Here is a 14,043-nt window from a genome sequence, read left to right on the forward strand (position 1 = left end):
GCACAATGTGATAGAACACTATGGGAGACAGTCCTCGATGTTTTATTCTTAAGAAAATAGGAAAGTGTATATACATTTCCCTTCCTTTAAATTCTATTCACTTCTCTCTCTGTGTTAGGGGAGGTACTGAGGAATGCTGTTTTCATTTGCTTTTGCTTTTAATATGGTGTTACTCAGAACCACTAGGGTAGATCTATTAATATATCTGTATCTACATCTGTATCTATATCACCTATATCCATATCTATCTATCTATCTATCTATCTATCTATCTATCTATTATCTATCCATCTATATTATCTATCTACCTATCTAATCTATCTATAGATAGATATATGAGAGAGGATTTTGTAAGTTGTTTTTTTTTTTGAGACAGGATCTCCCTCTGTCACCCAGGCCGGAGTACAGTGGCACAATCATAGCTCACTGCAAGCCTCAAACTCCTGGGCTCAAACGATCCTCCAGCCTCAGCCTCCTGAGTCGCTGGAACTATAGATACACACCACTGTGACTGACTAATTTGTTTAATTTTTATTTTGTAGAGACAGGTGGGGTCTTGCTACATTGTCCAGGCTGATATCGAACTGCTGACCTCAAGTGATCTTTCTGCATCAGCCTCTCAAAGTGCTGGGATTACAGGTGTGAGCCACCGCAACCAGCTGGAAGCTGGATTTTTAATGTTTCAAAGTAGAGCAACTGGAGTCACCCATTAGGTAACACATCCCAACACCTTTTCTCCTCTGAGCGGCTCCCATGTTCACATCTCACAAGGTGCTCCGTGCTTCAGGATGTCTCCCCAGTTGCTCTTCAGCCTCCTCTTGCTACACGGGCCAAGGGCACTGTTTGATGTTTGCAGCTTGTCCTCTTGCCTCCCTCCAACGCTTCAACTTATCTCTTCCCATTTGCATTATCCCTGACTAGGTATGTTGCTCATACGGACTCACAAGGGCCAATGTTAAAATTTCAGGAATGTTGTGAGCCACTTATTAAATACAGCCATTATAAAAGTGAAATGGCCTAAACTTACATTTAAAGAAATTTCGTTAAAAACAAAGTTAGTAATAATGATACTCGAAATTCATTACTTTCAAATTGTTTTACTATATGTTACTATTGTCTATGCTGTTGGGGTTATTTTTGTCTATTGTAACTGCAGGGTGGAAATATATAACAGTGTGCTCTGCTGTGTCCTTTTCTCAACTGTGTGTTTCATGATGTCTTGTTGGAGCTTGAAATCAGCCATGGATGTAGTATTTATTTCACGTAAATTGGTAAACATTATGAATCAGGAGTCCCTCCCTTACCCAGAGAGCCTGTTGTTAACATTTACCAGCACACCATGATCTGTAGCTCTCAAATCCTTAGATCAGAGTTTCTCAGTTCTAGCACTATTCACATTTTAGGCCAAATAATTCTTTGCTTTTTGGGGGGTGTCACATGCATAGTGGAATGTTGAGCAGCATCTCTGGATGCTAGTAGCGTCCCCTCCCTGGTTGTGACAACCAAAAATGTCTCCAGATGTTGCCAAATGTCTTCTGGGGGATAAAGTTATCTCCACTTAAGAACCACTGGCCTAGACAACATTATCCTTTAATGTAAATGACTTGCTATTCTTTCCTTTTTAAACTCTAGCTTGCATCTGACAAATATTCAGTGTCCATTATGCATGTAAATACAATGATGAGCAAGATAAGCATTGTCTCTGTCTTCATGGAACTCCAGTCTGAAATCATGGACTAAGCTGAAAATATACTGAGTATCCACTAGGACTAGAACATGCTATCTGCATGCTAATGTGCTCAGTAGGTGATCTTGATCTTTATTTATTCCATTAACACTAATTGCAACATTGTATAATGTTTGTGTTTCCCCTTCAGGTGACTGTTGTCTCCTGGGCACAGGTAGCTGCCAATAGGTGAGCCTCTCAGGAGATCACTGGTATATCTAGGATGGCAATTAGCTTCTTTAATATGACAGCCTCAATGTAGTGGCTGGCAAGGAGCTGCGATTGGAAGGAACTGGAAGTCACACCCAAGCTCATTGAACAAGCATGCCATGAGTACCATGAGTAAGTAGTCCCAGCTGATGAGCTTATCAGGGGGTTGCCAGTCGGGGGACTGCCCAGGGTGGAGATAGAATGGGAGACATAGCCAGACCTCAGAAGGATATGCAGCTCCTGTGAGGACTTAAGTGGAGCTGAGTCAGCATGGCCCTGGTGAGCACACAGCAGGCATTGATCAGCCACAGACTTCAGTATTGAGACCTTCTAGGGTGGGAACTAGATGAACTGGAGGACAGGCCAGGAACCTGCACATATGAATCATGTGGGTCAAGGACCTTCCTCCCCTTTCCTACCAACATGAAGCAGACCCTTCCCCCAGGGGTCATCTTGGAGAAAAATGGGAAAGTGGAGCATGGTAGGGGACGAGGTGCTGCAATACCAAAATATCCAGAAGACATTTAAAATTATTGGACTAGATGACATGTAATTTTCCTTCTTTACTTAGTAAAGTGAAGGACTCTGGAGAAAGATTTGATCAATTATAGAAAATAATGAAGGTACATTTTCTTTGCGTAACTAAATATAGGGTAAGTACATTTTGAATTTGCTAAAATTGTCTTTGCTCTGCCTCTGCACACATGTGGGCACCCGCGCACACACACAAATGGCACTTCTAGGAGTTCTTCTTTGCCACCACCTCCTCTCAAGAATCAATGCTCATGAAAGCATTTGTGAGAAATGTGGAGTTTACTGTGGAGTTTCAAAGGGAAGATGATGGAGGTTTCACTGTAACCCCCACAACAAACAGATTCATATTCTGCTTTGATACTGTGTTCATCATTTCCAATATGTACGTTTTTCCTAGTTGAGTATTTGATATCTTGGAAACCAGACTCTGTCTTGCTGTGTTGGTATGTCATAGTCTGATTGTCAGCACGTTTCCTTTGGTAACAATACATAAGACAATGGTGTGTCTTATGTTGGTGACTTCTTATATTTGTTAAAATCTTTTAAGTCTACTGCTTTGCAGTCCTTCCTCAACTGCAAGCAGAGCCTTCCCCACTGAGGAAAGTACAGTCTGGAGTCCGACCATCACTCGCTATATCTCCACCATTCTCAAGCCAGGTAACCTTGGGCAAGTTACTGAAGGGTTCAGGGGCTTTGTTTCCCCACCTGTGCAATGGAGATAATATTACTAACTACTTCATCCGATTGTAGTAAGAGTTGAATGAGTTGATTCATATAAAGAAGTTGGAACACTGTCAGGTGGTGGTGACTTCTAGAAAAATAGTTGTTCTTACATGTGTTATCTCTTTAGTCCCCTCCCACACAGGCCCTGCCTCCTGTTACCTGTTGCTTTTTCTTTCCTCCCTTATTTTATAAATAATACTTCACTGACCACTGTTTGCTATTTGAACACAACTTTGAGATCTCTCCTCTCCTTCCCAAATGGCTTACCTAAGTATTTACTCCAAATAAATATGTTGTCTTTTAGAGATACTCTGATAAGTAAAGATTGCTGTATGTAGTAACATTTTTTTCATTATTTCTGATGCATCTATGGTAGATGCAAGAGATAGTAAGGTATGAGCTTGGCTGGAGCCGAGCTAGGTTTTTGGGGGAACATTAGGAGATGGGATGGAAAAAAGATAGGTTGGAGACAGATGGCACTTGAAGAATCTCCCCTTTGAAATGTTTGGTAAAGTCTATGATGTGACACCTCTCCATACATCTCTTAGGAGGCTTCGTATTTTGATGACAGCCTTGAATGCTAGGGACACCACACTGGCTAGCCCATTCAGGGTGGAGAGGACTTTCACCCTCTTCAATTCACTGTGTATGGATGGATGGCAATGTTTCTTCCCACATATATGGCTGGCCCTAGGAGACAAGTCAGGGTATATGAGCTGTGGATGTGAACTGAGAGAACAGTTGGGGCTTAGGTGAAAAGTGGAGATTCAGGAACTCTTCAGATATAGTGGCCTTAGGGAAAGATAGATGTATTAGACCATTCTTACATTGCTATAAAGAAATACCTGAGACTGGGTAATTTATAAAGAAAAGAGGTTAAATTGGCTTATAGTTCTGCAGGCTATACAGGAAGCATAGTGCTGGCATCTGCTCAGCTTCTGGTGAAACCTCAGGGAGATTTTAACATGGCGGAAGGGGAATGGGGAAAAGGCATGCCACAAATTGAAAGCAGGAGCAAGCAAGGGAGATTGGGGATGGGGGTAGGTGTTACAGACTTTTAAATGAGCAGGTCTCATAACATCTCACTCACTATTGTGAAGATGGCACCAAGCCGTGAGTGATCTTCCCCCATGATCCAAACACTTCCCACCAGGCCCCTCCTCCAGCATTAGGGATTACAATTCACCATGAGATCTGGGTGGGGACACACATCCAAACTATATCACTAGACACTAACAAAGAGGTACCCAGTCCATCTGGGTTCAAGGTGTGCCACAGGCCTGCATGTCCTCCTAAGCTTTTCCAGACCCTTGGTGCCAGAGTTCGAATGGCTGCAGTCCTGGCATATTCCTCAGTGAGACTGGACAAAATAATCCACTCCTGCAAATGGAAAATTTCTTCTGTGTAAGGTGACCACTTCCAGCTCCAGAAATGAAACATGCTAAAGGCAGAGTGTGACTTGGCATGGAGTGACCGGTTTCCCAACTGATCGGTCCTCTACCCTGTTAGTTCATTTTGCTGATGATCTTGTCCATAAGGGCAAAGAACTTTCCAGCTGGTCACCTTTGCAACAAAGTAAGAGTTTTTGAAAGAGGATTTTAAAAAATCCTTTTTTGGTTTATTTTGGGTTTAATGAGTCAACACTTTATTTTACTATGAGTGTTTATAACCAAACCTAAATGTATGTAGGATCTTGAACTTCCCCCACAACTATTTCCTATTTGTTCCCAGAAAAATTCCAATGCCAGATTTTGCCATAGCAACCAGAGGCAAATATCAAGACAGCAATAAAGAGCAAGCTGGAAAAGGGTTTCCCTACAATGTGGCTTGAGTTTCTGTAGGGCATTCCATCCTCCGTGCGGAGCCCTGGAAGGCAAGAGGGGGCCCTGCGGTTCCTCATGGGGGGTCTGGTAGAGTCCAGCTTTACCAGCATCCAGGACCCACTAGGAAATGTGTCTTTCAGGCAGCTGGGCTAGGGGCGGAAGGATCAGCTTGCCTGCTCCTCGGTCTTGGCACCTGTTGTGTGTTGATCTTTATTTTTGTATGTCAATTTTTCAAAATTAAATGTATTGAATTATTATTTTTCCATTATGCTTTTCCTCTGAGCAGTTTAGTAAACAAGCCTGTTGTGTATTTCCTAATTGTCCCCTCAAGTGCTCTTTGGAAGAAGGCAGTGCATATATATAAGTAAGCAAATGGAACCAAAGAACAGGAGACTCTTCCAATACCTGCCCACGATGTCCCTCATTCTGTGTCCTTCCTTGTTGTCATGGTTGTTGTGGTAATGTTAGGAAGTCCCACTTCTTGCCCGTAGGTAAAGTCATCTCACTACATTATAGCCTTCTTGCTGAAAGAACTTTGGGCTTCCGAGTTACTTTAGAAGTTTGGATTAGCGTGTGTTGATAAATGTTTAACAACTTGCTCGCAGACATAAAATTGCTTTGATTTGTAGAGCTGATTTGCTGATTTCTGTGGTGTAAATCCTCCCACCATGGCAGATTTCTTCTTGCCAGAGTGACCTCATGAATGTGGAACTGGAAGGAGATGAACACATTTAACTCTCATGCACTGGTAAGAGCTGGCTGCCCCACACCGCTGGTTCTGTGGACTTAGGCCTGGTTTCTCAACTTCAGGACTATTGACATTTTGGTCAGAATGGTTGTTGGTTATTGGTGGCTGTCCTGTGTATTATAGGATGTTTAGCAGCACCTGTGGTTTCTACTCACTAGATGCCAGGAGCAACCCCTTCCCACTAAGTTGTAACAACCAAAATTGTCTCCAGATTTTGCCAGATGTCTCCTGAGGGGCCAAATCTCCCTTAGTTCTGGGCTATTCTGCATTGGTAGTGCTTAGAAGGTCCATTCAACAGGCAGTAGGCCTCCATTGGTAGCTTTTCCATGAACCACTCTGAATATGCACCCAAAGAGGTTCTCTCTTGGCATTTTGGATGCGGTGCATTAGTCTGTTCTCATGCTGCTAATAAAGACATACCCGAGACTGGGTAATTTATAAAGGAAAGAGATTTAATGGATTCACAGTTCCGCATGGCTGGGGAGGCCTCACAATTGTGGCAGAAGATGAAGGAAGAGCAAAGGGACATCTTACATGGCAGCAGGCAAGACAGCTTGTGCAGGAGAACTCCCCTTTATCAAATCATCAGATCTCATGAGACTTATTCACTATCATGAGAACAACATGGGAAAGTCCTGCCCCCATGATTCAGTCACCTCCCACTGGGTCCCTCCCATGACACATGGGAATTGTGGGAGCTACATTCAGGATGAGATTTGGGTGGGGATACAGCCAAACAATAACATGTGGTATTGCAAAACATTGAGGGTGTGCTTCCTTGGGTAGTCTTGAGAAGTGTCATGCTGTAAGGACTTAAGGCACCAAAAAATTAAGACACAGCAGGGCCACTAGGAGAGCATCAGTGTAATTCCACTATAGGATATATCCTATATCCATTATAGGATGGATTTTGAGATACTGCAGAGGTCCCTTAAGCAAACCTTTCCTTTGTGTGGGTGAGAAATGAGACTCAGAGACAAGGTGTGACTTGTCCAAGGGCAAGATGTGGATGTGCTTGGGACAGTCACAGGGGTGTTGTGGTGAATGCTGTGAGATGCCTGTGTGACATACTGGGAATTAGAACTGACTCCAACTTGTAGCTAAATGTGTTTTGTGGGCTTTTCAATGTTGGGTTTGGATGGATATATTTTGATGTCTCCCTGTCCCCTACCTCTCTGCCCCTTTGGAAATATCTGATCATGAAAACCATATTATAATGAGGGACTTCTGTTTCAGATAAAACTATTCCCTTCATCTTCAGGAGTGAGTTGATTATTCACATGTTCTATTTAGGGGGTTTAAGCTGCTAGTCTTTAAAGAATAAATGCTGAAGGTTGTCATTAATTCCTCTTTCTTTCCTCCCACATCTGCTCTGGGCCTTCTCATTGATGTAGTATCTCAGGTTGCTTCCAAAATAATTTGAGAAAAGGATTTATAGAAGAAGCTAGCTTTCCAGTAGAAAAGTTTAGATGACAAGATTAATGTGATAAGAACTAAGAAAGCCCTTCCTAGTTTTCATTGAAAATGTGTTTTTAATGCCCAGAGGTGCCCAGTCAAAAAGGAAATATTACAGAAGGATTATTTTCATCAACAGAGTTCTTGGGCATTGCAAGTTCCAGTGTAATTAGGGAAATAACATATGAGTAGTACATCAGTACACTTCAGATGCCAATACGTTGGGCTTAATGAGGACAGCAAGTCTGCTTTTATTAGGGGATTGAATAAAAGTGAAAGGAGTGCTTGAAAAGAATTGGTAATTTTGGATGGGATAATTCATCACTTCGCTCCAGATCGGTTTTTCACAGTAAGAAGTGCTGGCTCTTCAGAAAATTTGGCACAACCAAAGTTTATTTTCACTACCTCCTCCTTCTCCCATTGTCCTTTGTCACCCCCCCAGCAGGTCCACAGTGATTCTGCAGGTCATCCCTGTGGGCCCTGCCCATTCTCTTCCATCAGGGGCTATCTTACATCAATCTTTCAAGGTCTCCTCAGTGATGTAGGCCAGTTGGGTTTTTGCTTTCTTTTCTCAGAGCACAATTCAGCCTCAGCATCTTAGTCTAAAAGGATTCATGCAAGGGTGTCAGATGTTGTATTAGGCTAAAGGGGAGGTATTTTGGGTTGTGGGGAGCACTTAATGCAATCCTGTATGACATTCCCTACTCAGTGATGTTCAGGCTCCACAGACCAACATGGAAAGGGCTTAAGGGAGATAACAAAAAAATCTCTTCTTCCGCAAGGATTTTCAGTTGATCAATTTTGTTACTTTTTTGTGATGAAACTATCTGCACTGCAACTAATGATATTTTTTTCTCAAGGTGGAAAAGGTGGGAGCAACAGCTTTCAGTTCTAAGGATACATTCTGTGGACCTTCATAAGCCCTAGGAACTAGGGGGGAAAGATTGAGGAGGAAATAGAGAAAATAATTTGCTCTATAGTATTTTCCCCCTGAGCTGCCATCTGGAGCCTTCAGAGCTTAACACTGCACTCTTGCACTGTTGCACACAGCGCAGGAGCCATACCAAGAGATGTCAAACGTGAGTGATATTGGTCACTGGAAACAGCAGATTCCAAGTAGCTGTATCACTAGACTGTTCCATCAGAAGATTCATTTGTGCCAACTACTTCTTTGTCATGAATCCTTCCTGGCTCTGCAACACAGATGTGGAAAGTGAAGAGAACATGTCATTGGATCCCATTTCTAAGAGTGGAAAATATACAATTTACTGTGGGATGTTTAAGATATTAGCATATTGTTCACCATGTGTATCCAGAGCTTTAGTAGAAGTAGGTTGAAAGAGCAGTGCATGTATACATGGTGCTCCTCATTGTCAAATACTGAAGCCTGTTTCAGGCTGGGTTTGGGGGCTGGGGGTACTTATGGGACAAAGTCTGACCCTCGGTCTGTAGGCTGAGTGCCTTCTTAGTGTGTTGGGACTCAGGATCTATTCACCCTATCTATACTCACAAGCCTAATTCATTAATCAGGATGACTTACTGGGCTGTGAGACCTTTGAGGACAGGACCTTGTACCTTTATCTTGTGCCTCCCATGCCTAGTATAGCACCAGGCATGTAATAAGTTCTTTTTAAAAAACTATTTTACAGCTTTATCAAGGCATACATGATGTAGGATCAACTGCATGTGTTTCAAGTTTTCCACTTGATGAGTTTTGATATACGTCTATACCTATGAAACCGTCACTGCAATCAAGATAATGAACACGTTCATCAGCCCTAAAGTTTCTTATGTCCCTTTGCAAGTCGCCCCCCTTCTTCCCATTGTTCTCAAACAACCACTATTCTGCTGCCTGTCACTACAGATGAGTTTGTGTTTTTCTGGAATTTTATATAAATGGAATCATACAACATGTACTCTGTTTTTCTTTCTGGCTGTTTTTACTCAGCATAATTTTCTCAAGATTCATTGAAGTTCTATATATTAATAGTTTGCTACATTTCATTGCTGAATAGTATTCCATTGTATAAATCATAATAGGCACCTAACAAGTGTTTGTGGCTTAACATTGATTTGAAAATTAATTTTTAAGAATATAATTGGGAGAAAAGCAGACAATGGGATACCACTGTATTCTGGGTGAGTGGGTTCACTCAGGAAGTGGAAATAGGAATCAGGAGATAATTTGGCATGGTAGAGACTTTTGTTGTCATTCAATATCTATTTTTCCTTCTTTCTTAGGACTAGAATACCCGAGTTTTGGCTGGGCACAGAACTGTCTGGAATACAGACTACAATTCCCAGCCTTCTGTGCAGTTCTGTGTGGCCATGTGACTAAGCTGTTGTCATTATGAGGTAAGCAGAAGGGGTCTGTAAAACTTCTTAAAAGTCTCCTTGAAGGAAGAGGGATTTCCTTTTCTTCTTCCTGTTCCCTGTTGTCTGGAAAGTGGCTGCAATGTCTGGAGCTCTGGCAGCCATTTTGAACAGAAGAGACCTTGAGAATGGCGGATGCTCATAACAGAGCAATAAAGTAGAGCAGGTCTGGGCCCCTGACACCATCGAGTGCCATGGCAGACCTGGATTACCTCCCTCCAGGCTTCTCAACTGATAAATATAAATTTTGATCTTGGCTGGGAGTGGTGGCTCACGCCTGTATTCCCAGCACTTTGGGAGGTCGAGGCAGGTGGATCACTTGAGGTCAGAAGTTCAAGACCAGCCTGGCCGGTATGGCGAAACCCTGTCTCTACTAGAAATACAAAAATTAGCTGGGTGTGGTGGCACACGCCTGTAATCCCAGCTACTCGGGAGGCTGAGGCAGGAGAATAGCTTGAACCTGGGAGGTGGAGGTTGCAGTGAGCTGAGATCGTGCCACTGCGCTCCAGCCTAGGATACAGAGCAAGACTCCATCTCAAAAAACAAACAAACAACTAACTAACTAAATAAATTTTGGTCTTGTTTAAACCACTGCTGTTTTTGTGGGGGTTTTTGTTTGTTTCTTGCAGACGAAACAGTTCTAACTGATACAGTTAGTAAGATGGAGTTAGTTAGAACAAGAGGGAGCTTAATGTTGCTGGAAGATTGTTTCCATCATGCTCATATGTCCATTTCCAGCGTATGGATGTTACTGACTAGAAACCTAGTATCAACTATTAGAATCTCTTTTCATGAGTTCTGGAAAAACCCTGACAAACCATTCTTAAAATTCCCCTTTTCCCAATCATGTAACTCAAGCCCCGTCTGTTTGTAGCCATCATTAACATTTTAGACTTCTTAAAATTATACTTATTTTACATTTATTGACTTTTAACGTGGTGGCTCTGTGGTGGGATGTGGGGTTAACCTAACATCATTACAAAATTTACAGATCATAGTTACGGTGGTTTATTTGGAAATGTTTTCTGTAGATGCCCAGTCTCATTTATTACATATGAATTTTTGTTACGTTTAATCCCTAGTGTCGGTTTGGCTTATGACTCTCATTTTTTATTTGAAATATTTCAAACATACATAAAAGAGTGTATGTCCAGATGTCATTTATCTAGCAAACATAACTCTGTAGAACAGTAGTTGCCAACTTTATTTATTAATGTAGCAGCGGAAGCCTTTTTGCAAATGACATCCTATGCAGAAGCCCATTATATAAAACATCTCAGAGCTTCTCTGGTTGAAGCAAAAATGGAGGGCTTGGAGCCTTCCTAGATTAAACCCCACCTTGGCCACCCCTTTCTACACCATGGTAGCCCCTGAAATCTGCTCACACAGCCTGAAGGTCCTGTGAGCACAGCTGAAAAGCACAGATTAAGAACAGGTTCAAGAATCAGAAAGCAAGCTAAACACGGTGATCAGATCAGCCATAGCAGGTGATCCGGTGTACAAATATTAAAGCCCATCCATTTTCTTCATAGAGGAGCCTCTGAGATTCTCATTCAGAACTCTGTGCTCTTATGTTAGCCACAACTCTAACAAGCTTTGCAATCTGGTTTCTCAGTCACGGAAGAATAGAAGAACAACTCAGGGCAGGAAGAAGTCAGACATAGCCAGACATGGCTACTAGCAGTTCTGCCAATGAAAGAGGAGACCAGAATGTTTAAAACAGGCAAACACAAGGTGTGAAAAACTAGAAGCTAAAACTTCTGAGGTCATTTAAGGTAAATGTAGTTCCTTAATGTATTCCAGTGGGTTATGAGGGCATGATTTTATATATTTACATCTAGAAAGAGAGTGTGTGTGTATACATATATATGTATGGATGGATGCATAAATATATATGTGTATATATATATTTAGTGAGTGTGTGGTTGTATAAAGTATGTGTATACATAAATACATAAAATATTTGTATACTTATAAATATATATTATATATGTAAATAATATACATATATACACATACAATATTTTGCTTAGTGGTTATAGTGATGATTCTGAGAAGAAAAGCCTCATATTTTCTGTCATTCTGTTTACAGTAATAACAATAATACTTACTGAAACAATTTTTATGTGCTAGGTACTATTCTGTTTTGTGTGGTTAATTTATTTACTCTTTCTACTTTCTGAAGCAGGGACTATCATTATCCCTGGAAGCAGAGAGAAGTTCAGTCCCTTGCCCAACATCACACTGCAAGCATGTGTTGGAGCTGAGATTCAAACCCAGGTATTCAGGGTCCAGGGACCATGCTTTTAATATATTCCATATCTTAGGAGAATTTCCCCTATTTAAACAATAAAAGTGCAAAAATCTTGTGGCTAGCCAAAATTTTCAGTTGTTTGGAAAACTTATTTATCCAATAAGTGGAAAACTCACTTGTCCTCCAACAATTCTGGATAAATGAAAGAACGAATTGAACTGAGACTATTATCCGGGTCTCCCAGTACTTTGTAGTTCCTATCCATATGGCTTGTCAGGAAGGCCACAGGGAGGTAAACTAACTCGAGCAGGTCTGAGTAACCAGAAACAATCCCACATCAGACTGTTGGCAGTGGGAGTGGAACACTCAGAGCTGAACCGCGTGCAAGATGGTTGCATTTTCATTTGCAATGTTGTCATCTTCCTCTTGGCTCAAGAGGTATTTTGGAGTTGACATGAAGGCTACTGTAATTTTTAGAGGCTTTTTGCTTTCTGGCTTGTATTTACATATTGTGGTAGAAGAGTCAGAAGACTTCAAGCTTCAAAAGTGAATCTTGTTGCAACTTACGAAAGCACCACCCTGTGGGGTGCAGCTCTCAACATGTGTCACCCCAGGCGCTGTGATTTCCCTGGCTTCATCCAACTTTGGTTGCTGTTCTTCATGCTCAGGAATTCTGCAATTGCCGTAGCTTTTGCTGTTGTTATGTCTGTAGGTATGGACTCATTTCTAGCATTCTGGAATGAAACATTATTTCAAGGAAAGCTTCTCATTGTAAAAGGTCCACACATTCAGAAGGAAACTGGGAGCACATTTTCTCATAGGCCTGAAGCATTAACTGACTATATGTCTTTCCCCTCAGTGTTATCATCATGTTGTAAATGGATGAGTCATGGACAACATTTTCACACACATACATGAGGTCCATCGACCGGTCCTTAGGACAACTAGATTTCTTTTCTTTCTTTGTTTTAAAGAAGAAGACAAGTCAAGATTCAGCAGATAAAAATGCTCAGCACATTTGCTGAAATCTTAGCAAAATCAAATTACTAGTAATTTGTTAATCACACTATACCTGTTTTGAGCCAATCCTACTTAACCCATCCTCCATCTTCCTCATGCTTGCCTCCTTCGTGAACTCCTATTTATGTTACAAAGATCAGTGTTTATGTTACTACTTTTGTGCTATTTCTGAACATTAAATGTACCTCTATTGTAGAACATATCTCGTGGAATAGTTATTATCACATATCCACTGCCCTTGTTAGGCTGTGAGTGAGCTTTCTTTCTTTCTTTTCTTTTTGTTTCCTTCCTTCCTTCCTTCCTTCCTTCCTTCCTTCCTTCCTTCCTTCCTTCCTTCCTTCCTCTCTTTCTCTTTCTCTCTTGCTTTCTCTCTTTCCTTCTCCCTGTCTCTCCCTCTCCCTCTCCTTCTCCCTCTCCCTCTCCCTTCCTTCCTTCTTTCCTTCCTTCTCTCTCTTTTTCTTTTCTTTCTTTCTTTTTTTTTTTTTGATGTCACTCTGTCACCCAGGCTGAAGTGCAATGGTATGATCATAGCTCACTGCAGCCTCAATTTCTCAGGCTCAAGCGCTCCTCCTGCCTCAGTCTCTGGAGTAGCTGGGACTACAGGCACACATTACCACTCCTGGCTTAAAGCCTGGTAGTTTCTTGTAGGTAGGATTCATAACTAATGTATTGCCACGTCCTAGCACATAGAAGGTATGGTATGCAGAATTCTAAGATCACTCTCAAGATCCCCAACCCCCCTGGCATCCATATCCTAGAAAATCTCTTCTTAAATATGAATGGGACCTATGAATATGATGGCTGTCACTCTCTGATTAGATTACATTATATGGCTAAGGTGAATGAATTCTGCAGATATAATTAAGGTCCCAGATCAGTTGATCTTGAGTTACTCACAAAGGTGATTATACTGGGTGGCCCTACCTTAATCAGGGAAAAGCCGTTAAAAAGAGGACTATGCCCTTCCTGAAGGAAGACAGTCCACTGCTGGCTTTGAAGCAGTAAGTAGCTGTGTTTTAAGGGGGCCTATGGAGGGGCCCATGTGGCAAGGACCTGAGGGTGGCCTTTAGAAGTTGACAGCAGTTCCCAGCCACCGGCTAGCGAGAAAACAGGTGGTTCAGCCACATAGCCACAAGGAAGTGAATTCTACCAACAATCCAAATGAGCTTGGAAGTGG

At 41.7% G+C, this 14,043-nt stretch overlaps 2 protein-coding genes across 13 annotated transcripts in view; both read left to right on the plus strand.

Annotated features, from left to right (window-relative positions):
* The window catches only part of LOC108515988 (translation initiation factor IF-2-like), a 23,639-nt gene extending 23,060 nt beyond the window's left edge, over positions 1–579 (plus strand). For all 4 annotated transcript variants that reach the window (XM_017853211.1, XM_017853212.1, XM_017853214.1 and 1 more), the window contains one exon: positions 543–579. The gene's annotated coding sequence lies outside the window, so the exon portion shown is untranslated. The remainder of the gene's footprint in view (positions 1–542) is intronic.
* A 44-nt stretch (positions 580–623) lies between these two features.
* Positions 624–12,889, plus strand: LOC108515991 (GDNF antisense RNA 1). 9 transcript variants are annotated; one of them, XM_017853221.1, is made up of 8 exons: positions 624–713; positions 1,878–2,068; positions 2,508–2,589; positions 5,646–5,764; positions 8,270–8,548; positions 8,869–9,574; positions 11,208–11,367; positions 11,778–12,889. In XM_017853221.1, exon 8 carries the CDS (start codon positions 12,447–12,449, stop codon positions 12,762–12,764), a length of 318 nt encoding a protein of 105 aa, XP_017708710.1. In that variant the 5' UTR covers positions 624–713; positions 1,878–2,068; positions 2,508–2,589; positions 5,646–5,764; positions 8,270–8,548; positions 8,869–9,574; positions 11,208–11,367; positions 11,778–12,446; the 3' UTR covers positions 12,765–12,889. The 9 variants fall into 9 exon arrangements, with proteins under 9 accessions (XP_017708710.1, XP_017708714.1, XP_017708711.1 ...); XM_017853225.1 differs by having other exon boundaries at positions 9,461–9,574; XM_017853222.1 differs by having other exon boundaries at positions 8,270–8,298.
* The last annotated feature ends 1,154 nt before the right edge of the window (positions 12,890–14,043 follow it).

Source organism: Rhinopithecus bieti, unplaced genomic scaffold, assembly GCF_001698545.2.
Source record: "Rhinopithecus bieti isolate Rb0 unplaced genomic scaffold, ASM169854v2 scaffold_34818, whole genome shotgun sequence".
NCBI classification, from domain to species: Eukaryota; Metazoa; Chordata; class Mammalia; order Primates; family Cercopithecidae; genus Rhinopithecus; species Rhinopithecus bieti.